Source organism: Perognathus longimembris, chromosome 6 (assembly GCF_023159225.1).
Source record: "Perognathus longimembris pacificus isolate PPM17 chromosome 6, ASM2315922v1, whole genome shotgun sequence".
Classification (NCBI taxonomy): domain Eukaryota; kingdom Metazoa; phylum Chordata; class Mammalia; order Rodentia; family Heteromyidae; genus Perognathus; species Perognathus longimembris.
In genome coordinates, this window is record NC_063166.1 from 16,740,774 (window position 1) to 16,759,155 (window position 18,382).

Here is an 18,382-nt window from a genome sequence, read left to right on the forward strand (position 1 = left end):
AATATTGGAAATCATTGCCAATTTAATGTTATGTAAAATTTCATCTGTTTTGTACCATTTTCTCTGTTTATAATTTTACTTGTTAATTTTTTTCCAGTCCTGGGGCTTGAACTCAGGGTCTGAGCCCTGTCCCTGTCTTTCTTTTGCTCAAGGTTAGCCACAGCACCACTTCTGGCTTTTTCTGTTTATGTGGTGCTAAGTTTCGAACCCAGGGCTTCATGTACGCAAGGCAAGCACTCTGTCACTAGGCCATATTCCCAGCCCTTGTTTAAATTTTGTCTTGCATCTATTTGATTTACTCATTTTTTTTGTGTGTGGTACTACTAAGTCTTGAACTCTGGACCTCATTCACTTGCTTGGGAAAGTCTTGACTGGTGCTTTACTACACATCAGGTGCTACCACACCTGATGCCGGCATTTTACTGGCTGATTGGAGGCTAAGTTAGCAACCTTCAGGACATCTGTTTTGCTCTAGAGTTCTCCATTGAGAATTGCTGAAGTCATTCAGTTTTCTCTGTTTCCAAGTATTCCCGTTGAGTAGTCTAAATAGCAATTCAGAAGACTCTATAGTTCTGATGCAATAGTTGTGATCTGGATTCCAATTGTGAATATATCACAGATAGTTGCCTTTCTATGTCAATATATTTCATTTAACATGAATCTTCCAGGTCCATGCACATGTCTAAGTATGGATTCAATGTATGGGAATATTCAAAGTTTAAAGTGATGAAGATGCCACTTACCTTACATTGATCATGATCCAATGCATACTTGAATTCAAACAGAACTTCATACTCAATAAATAGGGACACAGGTCATGTCATAAAAAATTAATGAAAGAAGAACGTAGGGAAGTGATCCTGGTATGATTCCTTCTGAAGTATTGGAAGGTTGAAGTGTGGTTCTAGTGGCTTTCTGTTACCTGGGTTCTTAAGATCCTCTGACTAGAGGGAAGGGGGGAATGAGGGAGGAGGTAACAAACAGTTCAAGAAATGTATCCAATGCCTAATGTATGAAACTGTAATCTCTCTGCACATCAGTTTGACAATAAAAATTAAAAAAAAAAGATCCTCTGACTACTCATTGGATTCAAGCTTTTTTCCCAGGTCTCTGCATGACTAGGTGGTCTTCTGAGTCCTTCTCAGCCTCAGGATCCTAGAATATATACCTGTATTGAATGGTTCCATTTTAAGAAATTAACTGCAACCCTTCTTTAATGTAGTTTCGGATTAATTAATAGCTCTTTGAAGATAAAGACACTGATAGCATTATGGAGCACTAATGAATGATGTCTAGAAATACTCTAAAAGTTTTTTTTCCCCCAATGTGACTTACTTATTCATTTTCACAAGAGATCACTGCATATTTTTTAAAATATATTTTTATTATCAAACTCAATTACAGAGAGGTTACAGTTTCATGTATTAGGCATTGGATACATTTCTTGTACTGTTTGTTACCTTGCCCCTCATTCCCCCCTCCCCTCCCTCTTTCCCTTCCCCCTCACCCCCGTGAGTTGTTCAGTTCATTTCATTTTCACCAAACAGTTTGTAAGTATTGCTTTTGTAGTTGTTTGTCTTTTTTACCCTGGATTTCTCGATTTTGGTATTCCCTTCCAATTTCCTGGTTCTAATGCCAGTATACACGGTTTCCAATATACTCAGATAAGATACAGAGATAGTGTAGTTACAACCACAGGAAGGTGATACAGGAATATCATCAATAATAGAGGCTACAGTTACATATGGCATGTTGAAAGTATTTACCACTGTGATATAACAATCATTTCCATAACATGGAGTTCATTTCACTTAGCATTATCTTATGTGTTCATAAGGGTATAGCTATTGGGCTCCTGTGATCCTCTGCTGTGACTTGCCTAAACCTGTGCTAATTATTCCCTATAAGGGAGACCATATAGTCCATGTTTCTTTGGGTCTGGCTCACTTCACTTAGTATAATTTTTTCCAAGTCCTTCCATTTCCTTACAAATGGGGCAGTGTCATTCTTTCTGATAGAGGCATAAAATTCCATTGTGTATATATACCACATTTTCCTGATCCACTCATCTACTGAGAGGCATCTGGGTTGGTTGCAGGTTCTCGCTATGACAAATTGTGCTGCGATGAACATTGTTGTGCTGGTGGCTTTAGTGTGATTATGTTTGTGGTCTTTTGGATAGATACCCAAAAGTGGAGCTGCTGGGTCATAGGGGAGTTCTATGTTTAGCCTTCTGAGGAATCCCCACACTGCTTGCCAGAGTGGCTGAACCAGTTTACATTCCCGCCAACAATGAAGTAGGGTTCCTTCCCTTTTGGCCACATCCCTTCCAACAGTTGTTATTGTTAGTTTTCTTGATATAGGACATTCTTATTGGGGTAAGATGGAATCTCAATGTTGTTTTGATTTGCATTTCTTTTATGGCCAGTGATGTAGAGCAATTTTTCATATGTCTCTTGGCCATTCTCATTTCCTCATCAGAGAAATCTCTTTTTGAGTCTCTAGCCCACTTGATTAGGGGGCTATTGGTTCTTTGCGATTTTGCTTGGGATGAAGGTAATTTCTTTAGTTCTGCATATATTTTACAGTGCATATTCTTAAGAATGGAAAACACAGAAAGGAGTAAACAGTAATTTCTGCTGCTGTGTCTCATTTTTCTCACATATATAGTTTCTCATATATTTTTCCAGAGATTATTCCTGCTTATTAAATAAAACAAGTATGTTTCCTTGAATCCCAGGACCATTACTGATTTTGATTTTTTTTGTTTTTTGTCAATCATGGGCCTTGGACTCAGGGCCTGAGCACTGTCCCTTTCCCTGGCTTCCTTTTGCTCAAGGCTAGCACTCTGCCACTTGAGCCCCAGCCCCACTTCTGGCCGTTTTCTATATATGTGGTGCTGGGGAATTAAACCCAGGGCTTAATGTATACAAGTGAAGCACTCTTGCAACTAGGCTATGTTCCCGGACCTGATTTTGATTTTGATTGATTAAAATTATATGTCAAATGTCATGTATGAGCAGAAGGCATTGAATTTATTATTTTATAAACAGCCTACAATCATATTCTAAGGATGGATATTTCCTGCCATTTTCAAGTAAAAAAGTTACATCTGCTACCAGTTAAATTGTGTTTTTGAGATGATGAATCATAGAATACACAATTTTTTATTATAATTCTAAATATTAAGTATATATTTTGGACCAAGTCTTAGAAATGAAATTCCTACCACAAAGAATAAATAATCTAGTAATAAATGTATCAAGTTGTTTACCCGCTTCTTAATACAGGTACTGTGGTCGTAAAAGACTAGGCTCATGAAAACTAGCATAGTCATTTTTTTGAGAGTGTCAGAATAGAGAATGAAATTTCTGTGTCACTGTGGTAGTCCAAAATCTTGGTGTCAGCTCAATGCGGCAGGTCTCCAATATTGAAATATGGGAATGAAACTTCCCATGTCTAAGACACTTTGAAGCTATTATGTTTCACAAGCAACAGAACAAACTTCAGGCTTATTTTCTAACACTGACAAATCCTTGAAACAGATGTTTTCAGTAACTCTCTCTCCTATAGAAAATCGCAACAGGTCAGAACTCCATCTCTCTGAATCAGGACAAACGGGCAGAGAAATGCGTAACCACAGGTTACAAGTTCTCGAATATCTAACATTGCAGAATGATTTTGTAAGACAGAATTTAAAAATAGAGAAAGAACATAATCTGTCCAATAGAAGAAAAGAAAACAGAGCATCAGAACGAGAACACTCTGAGCAGCTCTTATTTCAGGCAGAGCTTGGTGAAGCTTAGAGCTCTGAAGGTAGAGAACACGCTGGTGGTGCCTGTGGAGAAGAAATATCATGTAGCCACTGGCCACACCCATGACACCCTGAAACATGGCACTCTGTATGGCCATAAGAATAAGAAATAGCCATTTGATTTTCTGATTATTTGGTTGGAAAGAACAGTAATTGTTATCATTAGACGTTTCTGATGTGTTTTTTCTGCTACTTGTGATGTTATAAAGTAAGTTGATGCTTTTCAAGGAACTGAGGATCCAAAAGAGGAGAAACAGGGGGAGAATTTGCCATGGAGTCTTTGGTTTGAATCTCCAGCACAGAGAGCCTCTGGGACTGATGGTGATGGCCTGGACCACAGTGAGGAGACTGCTGGTGCAGATGGAAAGGTCCCGGGCCACCCTCTCCAGATAAACAACCATCTTACAGCCTGTATCATCCAGGAAGTGTCTCAAACCAAAAGCTGCTATTGATTTTGGCAATCCTTTGGAAAGAAGTATTATGGTATTTGCAAATGCCAAGTGGATGAGAATAAGGTGTATAGATTTCTTCTGAGCTTCTCCCCAAAATCTATATATACAATTCACAAAAACCATGATGTTCCCCACAGTGCCAAGTGTGGTTACAAAGAGAAAAATGGTACCTTTAGTAAGACTCAAAATAATTTCGTGTCTCATGAGCAGAAAATGTTGGATCCAGAAAACACCTCTCTGAAAGACATCATCAGTAACGATATAAATCTGTGAAAAGTATTTTGTAACTTGGTACTTTTCTGGAGTATAAGGGACAAGCATATCGTGTAATTGTTCAGATATTTTAGGTACAAAAATGACTTTTTTCTGTACAAAAATGATTTTCCCCTTTGATTTTCTTTGTGAGGTATATTTGTTATTCTCAAATCCCCTTTCTGCTACCAATATTCAAAAGTCCAAATTTGTAGTTTAGATTTTTTTTTGGAGCACCATTCTGGTCATTATTTCATCCTGAACACAGGATCCAATATTTCTAGAGTCATATTTCTAGGAAGTGGCTTCCTTCATATTTCTGGCCTCAGAGCCCTGCCTTGTATGCTATAGAAGAAGAATGGAAGTCCTAAGGTTCTCAGACCCTCTCAGCAGCACCCTTATTTAGTAAAAAAGAAATTAATATTCATGTATATGATGGAAAATTTCATTGCCCATTATGAATAAATCGAAGAATTGTCTGGACTACTCACCTAGGTGGTGTGATGCAGTCAAATCCTGGCTCAGTCCTTCTGCTAGTAGTGGGTTCCAGGTCCTATTTGTACCACCCCAATGTGTGAAGTGTTGACTTTCATGAACTATCAGAGTTTAATTTTCTCAGTTGTTTCCATGTCAGAGAGAAGCAAACTCTGTAGAATATCAATCCCTGAAGTACAACTTTATTCTCCCTCCTCAATTAGTACATATCATTGTCTCAGAAGTTACCTTTGGCTTAATTGAGACTTAATTATTTTAATAGAAATGAGCTAAGTGAAAAATGGAACTGCAAGTGTCTAGAGCTTGTTTCTACAGTTTCCTAGTCTTCCAACTTGTTTTCAGCTTCCAAAATTTGTATGCTTTGGAGCAGAATGAGACTAGCATCTGAGACAGAATGTCACTTCCTTCTCTTTCTCAAGTCCTTCTGTAAATGCAGAATATAATATGGGATGGTCGCTATTTTGGACTCCACATTTGAGCAAGTCCTCATCAGGTACCCTCACAGAACAAGAGGACTTGAGCCATGCCTTCAGTCCAACATTTTTCTGGAAAATTGGAGGTTAGAGTCTCACAGATTTTTCTGTTGTTGTAAAACTGAGATCACCTTGACTGAAGTCTCATGACTAAGATGATCGTTGTGAGGCCCTTGTTCCCACTTTTAAAGTTCTTTATTTGTTCACAGTAGGGGGAAATGTTTACATTGTGATATTTGCATTGGTGCATAAAATGTATTTCAGTAAAATTAACCTCCTCTGTTTTTTTCCCTAATCAACTGATAAAGAATTACTAACTAGAATATACAAAGAGCTCAAATATGAAAGATTATCAGACAAATTAATGCAAGAAACAGTTAACAAATTAAAAACTAGGCAAGTAAATTTGACAGAGCTCTCAAAAGAAGTAAAATTAACTAACAGATTGCTAAAGACATGTTCAACATCCTTAGCCATTAAGAAATAGTATGAAAACTGCACTAAGATTCCATCTCACCAGTCATAATGGTAAACATAAAACACAATAGTGAATGTTGTAAAACTGTAGGAAAAAAATGAACCCATTTACACTGTTGGTGGGAATGTAAACTAGTGCAACTACCATGGAAATAGGTTTTTCTTATTCACTATAATAACAACAGTTGGGACTCAGAAACTCAATGAGCCATCATTGTCTTTTCAAAAAGACAATTCTGAAAGTAAACTTCTGTGCTTCATCTATACTGAAGAATAATCTTTCTATTATTCATTCTACTACCAGAAGGAACATTGAGAATAAATATAAGCATAGGGGTGGGAGTTGATGTAAGAATAGCATCTTTCCCCCAGGAGTGGGAGCAGCACTGGGCTGGTCTGGGAGGCAAATTAATAGTTGTTTCCCTTTTGTGTGTTCTGGACACCAAAGAGACAAAAAATAATGTGCATAAATGAAAGAATATCCCTTAATGGTACGTATGATTTCTATGATACAATTTTGAATAGGGAAATCTAGACACAGAGGGATTTAGTAAGTTGCACATGGTATGTGTGAAAGTAAGCAGAAATTGAATAGTGGCAATAATTAATTTTACCTGGTGAAATAAGTTGCATTCTTTCTCTGTTAGAGTATTTGTTTCAGAAAATTATAAATAATTTTTCTCTCATGTTATGCCCAAAGATCATGGTAATTTGTAATTTCACTTCTCTTTGATTGTAGTCATTTTCTGATTCTTTCATTTATTAACTGATCCTTCAAAAAATGTTATCCATTTTACATGTGTCTGCATAGTATCATGCTGTTGGTTTCTAGTTTTAGTCTATTGCAGTCTTGAAGTGCAGTGGCTCATAGCTGTGATCCCAGCTACTTGGGAGGTAGATTTTTGGAAAAATGTGTTAGGGTATTCTAGACCAATTTTAGTGAGAGCCAACCTCATTCAATAAGCTGTGCTTGGTGCTGCAGGTGTGCAATCATCGCTAAGTGGGAGGCCACACGTAGAAGCACGGCTACTTGAAGTTAGCTCTGGGGATAGGAGGGAATGAAAGATTTTAGATGAAAAATAGAAAAAAGGGGGGAGTCCAGTTATCAAAAATGCTTGGTACTGGCTGCTCAACAGGCCTGAGGACCAATGGTATAGAATGGAAGACCCTGAAATGAACCCACAGACTCAGTGACACCTAATCTTTGATAAGGGAGCCAAAAACACAGGATCAAAGAAAGACAGCCTGTTCAACAAATGGTGCTGGCAGAATTGACTACACATGTGTAGCAAACTGAAAGTAGTTCTGCATATATCACAATGCAGCAGAATTAACTCTAAATGGATCAACGACCTCAAGTAAGATCAGCTTCCCTGAAAATACTAAGGGAAGGGATACTGGAAACACTAGTGCTTCTTGACACAGGTTGAGCCTTGCTAAGTAAACATCCAGAAAAACAACAAATCAAAGAATGCCTGGGTAATTGGGATTGCATTAAACTAAAGATTTTCTAATTGGCAAAGGACATAGGTCGGAAAATAAAAAGAAAGCCCACAGATTGGGAAATCTTTACTAGCTATACATCAGATAAGGGCCTTACATCTAAAATATAATTAGACCTTAAAAATTAACTTTCCCCCAAAACAAATCCTTAAGGAAACAGTAACCTCATCATCAACAAGTGGTCTAAAGCCTTAAAGAGAGACTTCTCTGAAGAAGAAATAAGAATGGCCAATAGACACAGGAAGAAATGTTCAACATCTCTGGCCATAAAAGCAAGGCAAATCAAAACCACATGGAGATTTCACCTCACCCCAGTTAGCTTGGCCATTGTCAAAAACCTTTGTAAGTTACCTCTTCAATTGAAATGGCTTTAAAAATATCCTATCCTGCACTAAACTCTATTCCAGTATTTTAGATTTTCATAGAACATTTTGGACTGCTATAGACTTTTGGTCATAATTGAATAATCCATTTCCTAAATCTTTAATTAATTTGGACTGGCTCTAAGCCAATCCATTACACTATAGATAATCCACCATCCTTCAGACTTCCTATGATGGCTATGACACTAGTGATTCACAGAAAATATGAGCAATCGCAACACATATAATGACCACATGAGAATGGATCAAATTTGATATAAAGAATTAAATTTCATGGGATCTACTAATCTGTGGATGACAAAAGAATGAGAAACCAAGGCCAGACTATGATATAAAAAGAGAAAGAGAGGAGAAACATGAATAATCAAGAAAAAGTTGTCCCTCAGTGGATGAATGGATAAAAAAATGTGGTATATTCACACAACAGAATTGTATGCTTCCCTCAAAAGAATTTCATTGCCCCATTTGGTACAAAATACTAAAGTTTGGAAAAAATTATGTTAAGTGAAGTAAGCCAGACCCAAAGAAGCATAGGCTCCATGGTTTCCCTCCTTTGTAATAACTAGAATATGTCTATCAATCTACCAGTTAATTAGATGGATAGTTAAAAACAAATAATTACACTTGGACATGGTTAATTAACCAGCATTTTAAGCATTTCACAGTGAGTGCAAAGGAGGACATTCGTAGGAGGGGATCACAATGCCTCAATAGTTACATCTATATGACCATGTAAAATGAGGCTTATCAAAATGAACTCCAAGAAATGGAAACAAGAGGTATTTTTTTTCCTGTTGGTCATTATTTCTTTTTTTCCTCTGCTTTATTACCTATTGTCACTATTTTTCATTTCTGTACCCCTTGTCTTGTATATAAATTATCTGATTTGGGTAAGGCAAGGGGAATCCCAGCAATGGTGAGAGGAGCTGAAGCAATTCAGTGGTGATGCCCCATGGAAACTATGTTGGAAATGAGCTTAATAAAAAAAAGAAAAAAAGAAAATCGACTTAATGGGGAGGTGTAAGGGGGAAAATGGAGAAAAGGAGGGAGAAGAGAACACTGTTCAAAAAGAAATGTACTCATTCACTTATGTAATTGTAACCCCGCTGAAGATCACCTTTACAATAAATTAAAACTTTTAAGAAAAATGGGGCTGGGAATATGGCCTATTGGCAAGAGTGCTTGCTTCTTTTTTTTTTTTGGCCAGTCCTGGGCCTGAGCACCATCCCTGGCTTCTTCCCGCTCAAGGCTAGCACTCTGCCACAGCGCCGTTTCTGGCCGTTTTCTGTATATGTGGTGTGTATCCGAGGCAGGCACTCTTGCCACTAGGCTATATCCCCAGCCCCGTGTGCTTGCTTCTTATACATGAAGCCCTGGGTTTGATTCCCCAGCACCACATATATGGAAAATGGCCAGAAGTGGCGCTGTGGCTCAAGTGGCATAGTGCTAGCCTTGAGCAAAAAGAAGCCAGGGACAGTGCTTAGGCCCTGAGTCCAAGCCCAGGACTGGACAAAACAAAAAAAAAAAACAAAAAAAGAAAAAGGGCTATGATGTTGATTCAGAGGTGGAAGGTCTGCCTAATAAATGTGAGGCCCTGAGATAAAACTCCAGTATGAAAAAGAAAACGATAGGATGCAATTTGCTTTTGGTATTTGTGATGATTTTCTTTATCCCATAAATTTGCTCTATTTTGATAACATTCCTTCAGGTACTTAGAAGAATATATATTCTGGGTCTATTTGATAAAATAGTCCACAAAAACCTTTTAAGTTATTTTGATTGATAGTAGTCTAATCTACACTCTTACCAGAGTTGCTGAAGTTTCCATTACCAGGATTTCCAGTTATTATTTTCTATTACTGTGAATTATCACTGAAAAGAGGGTGTAGTTGGAGGTCTGTTAGCCAATGGAATTTTGTCTCATTTCCAGGATTTTTTTTCAAATACTTTTGTTTTGGCAACTTTTGGATTTGAACTCAGGGCTTCATGTTTGCTAGGCAGATGCTTTACTACTAATCCATGCCTGTAGCCCTTGTACCAAACAGTGGGATTTCATTATGAAAGTCCAGAAGCAATCTCTCTGTGTCTTTCTGTCTCTTAGTTCCCTGTCCCTCCCTCCCTCCCTCTTTTCCTCTCTCCCTCCCTCCCTCCTCTCTCTCTATCTCTCTGTTTTAATTCAGAGCTGTCTTCAAATCCTGATCCTCAGATGTCAGGATCCTGATTAGCTCAATTACAGATGTGAGCCATGGTGTCCTGGATATTTGTAAAAATCTACATCATGTTCTCTCTCTTTCTCTGTCTCTGTCTCTCTGTCTCTCTCTGTCTGTCTCTCTCTGTCTCTCTCTCTCCCTCCCCCCCTCTCTTTCCTGCTTAAAATTAGAAACTACGATTCTAGGTGTGATTGATATTTCCTAATCTCAACTGCAATTACATGGAAGAAAATGCAATACCACTTATTTTGGAAGCTAAATGTCATACTTTTTCAATAATTTCTGTTACCACCACAAAATAGCTCCTTATTCTTTTAGATACTTTCTTTCTTTAATGTTTAATCATCACTTCTTCACAATTCAACTTTTGTTGTCAATTCTGTTTTCTCTTTAAGCACTTATGTTCCTTCCTTCTGGAATGATATTGAGGACCTATTTAGGAACCTCCTATTTTACCTTGTTTCCTGTGGCATAGATGAAGAAAAGCCTGTCACCATACTGCAGATCTTCAAGCAGCTATAAAGTCTCAACCATCATAAAATGTGACATATAACATTAGTAACATCAATTTTGTGAGAGTATAGTACAATCAAATCAGAAAGAGATGTATTCACCATTGCTTACTGGAGAAACAAAACAGAAAGATATACATAGCCATAAAAGACATATAGATAAGATGAGACACATAGATTAATGGAGTGGAGAGGTGTTGGGAATTTCAGTGCTGGATTGTGAATACCTGGCCTCAAACCTGACAAGACTTCAAGTACAAAAATGGAGGAAAAATTAGTAAAATAAGCGTTTTAAACAAGTAATAATAAATATTATTACTATTTAATATTGGACTGTCTCTGTCCATCAGTACTAATGTTTTATACTATGAATATGTGAAATGAGTAAAGCACGTTGTATATTATTGTTTTATTGTCAAAGTGATATATAGAAGGGTTACCGCTTCATACATAAGTCAGTGAGTACATTTTTTAACTTATTTGTTACCTCCTCCCTCATTTGTGTCCTAACTTCCCCCTCCCCTTCTCCCCCCCCATGCGTTGTACAGTTGGTTTACAGCATATAGTTGCCAGTCATATATTCTTAAAAAACAGTTGACTTTGGAGAGGTGGGTGCCAGTGGCTTACTCTTGTAATCTTAGCTACTCAGAAGGCTGAGATCTAAGGATAGCAGTTTGAAGCCAACCTGGGCATGAAAGTTGGTGAGACTTTATCTCCAATTAAACACCAAGAGCTGAAAGTGGAGCTATGGCTCAAGTGGTAGAGCACTAGACTTCAGAACAAAAGCTCAGGAATGTGCCCTCCCTCCCCACAAAAGGTGACTTGATATCTTGTAATGACAACCATGCAGTATATACAAGTACTTGTTTCAGTTCCAAAAAAACCCCATAAAAAACAAAAACAAAAACTAAAAAAACGCATGAAAATAGAAACCTGTGGGAAGGGACAAGAGGGTGAAAGTGGAGGAAAATGAAGGAAGTGTTGACATTGTTCCACATAAGAAATGGACTCATTACTTTAGTTATGAAAGCATAGTCTATTTATACAACATAGTAACAGTAACAAGAAAACTATTTCTCAATAACAAAAAATGCTTCACCTAAGATAATCCCAGATATCAATAATAATCAAATAATAATCAATCCCAGATGTTTTGTGGATCACTAAAGACAGATTGAACATTGAGTAGTGTGAAAGCACTAATCAGCAGGATCTTTTAGATGAATTTCGGTTTGGTTTAGGTTCATTTTCACTTATTTCTTCATCATGCGTTGAATGAAGGAAAATCAGGAAATCTATGACAAAAATTAAATTCTCTTAATTCTATTTTTTTTTTTTTTTGCCAGTCCTGGGCCTTGGACTCAGGGCCTGAGCACTGTCCCTGGCTTCTTCCTGCTCAAGGCTAGCACTCTGCCACTTGAGCCACAGCGCCGCTTCTGGCTGTTTTCTGTATATGTGGTGCTGGGGAATCGAACCTAGGGCCTCGTATATCCGAGGCAGGCACTCTTGCCACTAGGCTATATCCCCAGCCCTCTTAATTCTTTTTTTTCACATTTTTATGATCAAACTGACGTACAGAGAAGTTACAGTTTCATACATTAGGCATTGGATACATTTCTTGTACTGTTTGTTACCTTGTCCCTCATAGCCCCCCCCCTTTCCCTTCCCCCGCCCCCCCCTTCAGTTCACTTTCACCAAACAGTTTTGCAAGTATTGCTTTTGTAGTTGTTTGTCTTTTTTTTACCCTGTGTCTCTCAATTTTGGTATTCCCTTTTAATTCTTTTTTTATACAAAAAATACAATAAATTAAACACCAAAGGTCCAGGAAGAAATGAGGCAGTAGGACAAACTATAAGGAGAGTGTAGGAATACCTACAGAGCTGCTCTGAGTCATACCCACCTTGGGTCACAGGGACCACTTAACTAGCACACCAGCCAAGGAAGGCCAGCTAAAGGTGGGAAGTTCTGAAATACATGAACACATACTTTGTACCACATAAGTGCTAATTTTACAGAACCACCCAGTGAAATAGAGCATATCTGAGAAAGATTCTTAATAAGCATAACAGTTGCTCAATTCCAATTAATGTTACACCCGGTTTAGAAGTGATGAATCTCTACTGTGAAGTCTGTATGAAAAATATCTAAATAATTCACTTCAAACTCAGTGTACTAGGTGCTTATGCTAAGAAGGTGGCCCTCCAATGGGCCATGTCCAGAGTTCAATGACTACAGAGTATTGCAATGAAACAAATGTGAGTGAGGAGAACGGTTATATACAGGAGCCATACTTCAGGCTGAGGTGAGTGTGAACCCACAGCTCATCTAGGTCCAAAGCCTCAGCATTCTGAGCAGCAGAAGGATGACATTCAGGATCTTCCCTGGTGAACATAGAGAAGAGTTAAATTAAGTTCTGGTAAGATTCATCCAGTTCTTCACTATTAATAGGTGGTCTGGTTCCCAGCATGGTATGCTTCATCATCAAAGTCACTTTCATCAAAAGTTTTATCTTCTTTTTCATCATTATCTGAGGGATTAATGTGTAGAATAGATAAGGTCATCATTTCACAAAGTGTTAGGCCAAAGGCAAATATGTCTGCCTTGTGAGTAATAATGCCATTTTCCTCCAAAGCTTTCTTCAGTTTCAATGGCTCTGTACCAATACAACAGACCTCAGAATCAGTCACAATCATATTTTCATCCAGTGGTAGAGAGACTGCTACATCACAGATTTGATCTCTTTCAAAATCACCTTTAGTTACAACCTTCAAGGCAGTTTCTTTTCGTGGTGCAGATACTTCTTCAAAATGACAGCCTCTGGAAAAGGATGCTGGCTTTCTTTATTTCACAAGTCATTACAGCCCAGGGAGAATGAGACAGGCCTTTTGGAGATTTTTTCATTAGGTAAACATTCACCTGAGTTGTGAAGCCAAACCTTTTCATAAATGGAGAGGCAGGCGTGTTTACATTTGGAGTTAAACATGATACAGGTTTCTTTTATTCAGGTAATTAGCATGGTGTCTTGAAACGATTGATTCCTTACATTGGCACAATCACTCAGACCCCCAGGCTCTGTAAAGAGGGACCAGGGTGGGGCCCCAGGATGTGTTGAGAGATGCCCTGGGGGGTCTCAGAGGAAACCTGCCCACCTCCTCACAAACAAGTCTGCCAAAGCCAGGGCTGTTTGAATCCTTACCTATGTTCTCTTAATTCTGACTCCACTAGCATAATTTGTTTCAAAAGAAGAGTTTCATAATGTAATAATGGAAAATTAAGCTATTATGATTTTTTTTACAAATACTATTGATCCATAGCTTTTAAATTAATTATGAAGGAATTTGTATATCAGTATAGTTTGACTTTTCTATCTCACAAACATGAGAAAATTCCCTTTTACAGGTGTGCATTTGTTAAAACACTAGCAAAATGTTTGTTTTATGGATGTTTAGGTTATGTTTTTTTTTTTTTTAAAACATTAGTTCTGGGCTTGCTGGCACACCACACTAAATCCCAGATGTATAGGATGTGGAGACTGGAGTATCACCATGTGAGGCCAGACTGGACAAGATTGCAAGACTCTGTGTCAAATTACAAAGAACAAAGTGCTGGCTCATTGATCAATGGTAAGAAGGTTAGTCTAGCATGGGTCAGGTTCTACTTCAGTCCCCCAAACCAAACAGAACAAAACAAAACACTAAAATTGATATAAATCAACATAAACAATGAAATGGAACTTCCATTAATATTTTCAATGTCAACACTGAGCCAGATTTCTATCTTTGGGAATCAGTACAAAGGGACTCAGAATTGCATAACCTACCCTGAGATAGACTTCAATATTTGCCTTCATGGAATTATTCTTTAAAAAGGAATTGAAAGGTAGAGAAAGAACACATTCTGTCCAATAAAAGAAAAGAAAACAAACCATGAGAAGGAGAACACTGTGAGCAGCTTTCACCTCAGGAGACTTTTTGTAGAGAAACTTGGATCCCTTTAGGTAGAGAACACGCTGGTGGTGCTGGTGGAGAAGAAATACCATGTAGCCACTGGCCACAGCCATGATCCCCTGAAACACAGTGTCTCTCACGACCATGAGTGCAAGAAAAATCCATCGCATTAGCAAGTTGTCTGGTAGAAAACAGCAGTAGCTATCAGTTTGAGTAATTTGTGATGTGTTTATACTGCTGATATTTTTTATGTGGAATAGTAAGTTAATGCTTATCAAGGAATTGAGTATCCAAAAGAACAGCAAGGAGGAAAGCATGTGCTTTGCAGATTGAAGCTTCAGCTTTTTCCACACAGAGTCTCTGGGACTGATGGTGATGGCCTGGACCAGGGTGAGGAGACAGGTGGTGCAGATGGAAATTCCTCGAGTCACTCTCTCTAGGTAAATAAAAATCATACATCCTACATCCTCTAAGAAGTTCTCCACACCAAAGTATGCTAGTGTTTTTGGTGTCACTTTTAAAAGAAGCATTATACTGTTTGTAAAAGCCAAGTGGATGAAGAGAAGGTGTATATATTTCTTCTTGGTACCTTTAAACATGTGCATGTAAGTAAAAAAGATAAAGATGTTCCCTACAATGCCAACTCCAGATGAACAAAGGAAGATTGTTCCCTTCACAAACCTCAAAGACATGTCTTACCTTATAGGCAGAGAATCTTGCATCCAGCAAACACCATATTTAAGAAACCATTGGTAATGACAATAGGCATTCTGAACAAAAAAATCAGAGATAATATATTTTTGTGGCGTAAAGAACAAATATGTTCTACACACTGCTTTATTTTTTAACCAATGGACTCTGCATGATACTTGGTACAAATCTCTCAGTATATTCTGAAATGCCTTCTTGACAAATGTGTTCACAAATCTAAACTTTCTACTTAGATTATTTTGAAGTCATAATAGCAAAACCTATTTACTTCCATAAATCCTACACACTTAACATGCGAACTCAGAGTTATAGAATTAAACCTTAAAGTCCTTTTAGAAGGATCTCTCCACTTTTTGTTTGTTTTTGTTTTTTTTTTCCTGCCAGTCCTGTGGCTTGAACTCAGGTGTTAGGCACTGTCCCTGAGCTTCTTTTGCTTAAGGCTAGCACTCTACCTCTTAAGGCACAGTACCACCTCCAACTTTTTCTGTTTATGTGGTAATGAGGAATCAGGCCCAGGCCTTCATGAATGCTAGGCAAGCACTCTCCACTAAGCCACATTCCCAGCCCTTTCTTTGTTTTTAAAAATTTCATTCTATCACATTCCCATTACACATTTCCAGAGACCTTGACTCATATCTCACCTACCTTCTCCCTACCCCACCTACAGTTCTGAAATCTTGTTGCTTCAACGTTTTCAATGTCTTTTGATAAATTCCACAGATTCTTTTGTTTTGTTAAATATTCTTCTCTTATATTTTGAAGAGTACAACCATTCTGGAGTTATATTTTGTTTCCAAATTTTGTCTTTGACGCCTGTACCTTTACATTTTTGTGTTTTAATACTGCAAATGATTGGATGATTTTACTGCTGACAAATGTTCAATGGATTTTTTTTTTTTCCTATCCTGGGGCTTGGACTCAGGGCCTGAGCACTGTCCCTGCCTTCTTTTTGCTCAAGGCTAGCACTCTGCCATTTGAGCCACAGCGCCACTTCTGGCCTTTTCTATATATGTGGTGCTGAGGAATCGAACTCAGGGCTTCATGAACATGAGGCAAACACTTTTTGCCACTAGGCCATATTCCCAGCCCACTCAGTGGATTTTTGGTCCTCACTATTATGTCAAACTGTATCACCATATCACTCATGATACAGTACTTACATCTGAAAACTCCAATAGAGTCACCAAATGTCAGATAACCCCACTGGCTCCTGGTAGGAAGAGTGTCCTAGAGGAACTATGGATTGCTGTCTAACGGTCATTAGGAGAGGCTTAAATTCCCATTTTTGTGCCCATTGGGGCTGGTGAGAGAAGCCTGAATCATTTCTGGATTTTTGATATTTATCAAAGTAGATCAAGTTAGGGTATTACCTAGATATTGTGTTAGCAATGCCCAACATTGATGGTATGTAGTCACGTCAGTTGGGGAATTATTCAATTGAAATAATAGTATTCAAATAGAGTGTCACGATGGCATTTTACAGTAGCTGCATGACCTCAGAAGGAAGAAAGATCTCAACTGATATTTCAGGCTGCTTTATCTGTATTTTTTGTGCTAATGAGGTTGCAAATTCCCCATCAGACCAAGTTCCCTTTCCCTCTTCAAGCCTGGATTGGATCTAATCTTTCACATCAAAGAGGTCTAGCTTCATTTCTTACCTAGAAATTATGTAAACTGATAGTTCATTTACAAAATAAGATAAATTAAAATATTTGCATTTATCTATGGAGCATTTTGCATGTGTTGGAATGCCTTTCTGTCAGCTTTTCCTGTTTCCTTCCTGCTAAATATTATAGGATTGCTTTAAATATATTTGTCCTGATGGTATGTTTGCCTGATGGTGTGTCTTGATGGTATGTATGTATTGTCTGCAGAAAGTCAGTTTTTTACTTCTGCTTTCTGATTGTAGTTATTCCCTTCCAAACCTTTCCCTGACAATTGAGACAATTTGGCCAATCCCAGTGAAGGTTAGGAAGCACTAATCTAAACTAAAGATCTAGCACATAATGAAATATGCTACAACATTTAAAGACAAACTCAGCAACATTCGCTAATAAATTCTGAATTTTGTTCAAGAATTTAGAGATTACAATAACTGTTAGCCAAGGATATTAATCCATTAAAACCGATAGCAATCAATATATCTTAATATTCAAATGTACATATCTAATCCTCTATTGTTTGATTAATGCTTATATGTTTGCTAAGGAGTCTCCTTTTTCCCAGCTTTTTTATTCTTCCTTTCCACAAACTCCAAAGCTCTGAATCATATTTGGAATGAGCTTCTTAGACACATATTAAGAGAATTTGTTAGGTTTTGTTGTTGTTTGTTTGTTTTTGTTTTGGCTGGAAGTGAAGAATATCAGAAGAGGGAAGAGTGATTGCTTGCCTGCATTTCCTTGGGAAACTCAATAGAAAATGAGTTTTAACCACAGGTTTTAAAATAAGCCATGTGGACAAAGCTCTGTCTAGTTCTAGCATGCAATAACTTGGCACTTTTGTAAAATAAAAATAAAAATAAGATGGTTGCCTGTTGCTACTCAATACTAGTATAAAATTAGTGTGAGTTACTCAGGCTTTGTCATTAACTCCCTGATTCAAACATATGTAAATATTCAAGTTTCAAAGGGACATTTTTGTATCACATATTTTGCAGTAAAACAAAGAATTGTCAGGCCTACTCACCATGTTATCTGTGGTGAAGACAAACTCCGGCTTAGTCCTTTTGGCCAAGGAGGCTTCACAAGTCATACTAGTACCTTCAGCGTCTCTGGAGAGCCCAGACAGTTGCCTTGTCACTTCACTTTCCACACGTGTGTCCCTGACAGGGAGGAGGAAACTTTGTAGAGTTTCAGTCCCTGAAGTACAACTTTTATTCTCCCTCTACAATTACTACAGCTATTGCCTCAGAAATTGTATCATGCTTAATTATCATTCAATTATTCTAGATACAAAAGTGAGAAAGTATAACTTGAGAGCAGGTATGGGAGGGGAAAGTGAAGGAAAAAAAGAAATGTTCTCATTACCTGATTTCCATGCAAACCCCTTTGTACAACACTGTAATAAGTTTCCAGTGTGTGGGAACCAACTATTGAAACAGAGTGTAGGCCACTGAAATTTATCCAGTCCTTCTGTAAGTCTATGAAATTAATA

The 18,382-nt window shown here is 37.8% G+C and overlaps 1 protein-coding gene and 1 pseudogene across 1 annotated transcript; both read right to left on the minus strand.

Moving 5' to 3' along the window:
- Positions 1 to 3,567: 3,567 nt before the first annotated feature.
- LOC125353606 (olfactory receptor class A-like protein 1) lies at positions 3,568 to 4,587 on the minus strand. Its single transcript, XM_048349290.1, has one exon. It carries the CDS (start codon positions 4,585 to 4,587, stop codon positions 3,568 to 3,570), a length of 1,020 nt encoding a protein of 339 aa, XP_048205247.1.
- Positions 4,588 to 12,843: 8,256 nt separating this feature from the next.
- LOC125353608 lies at positions 12,844 to 17,980 on the minus strand (annotated as a pseudogene).
- Between the last annotated feature and the right edge of the window lie 402 nt (positions 17,981 to 18,382).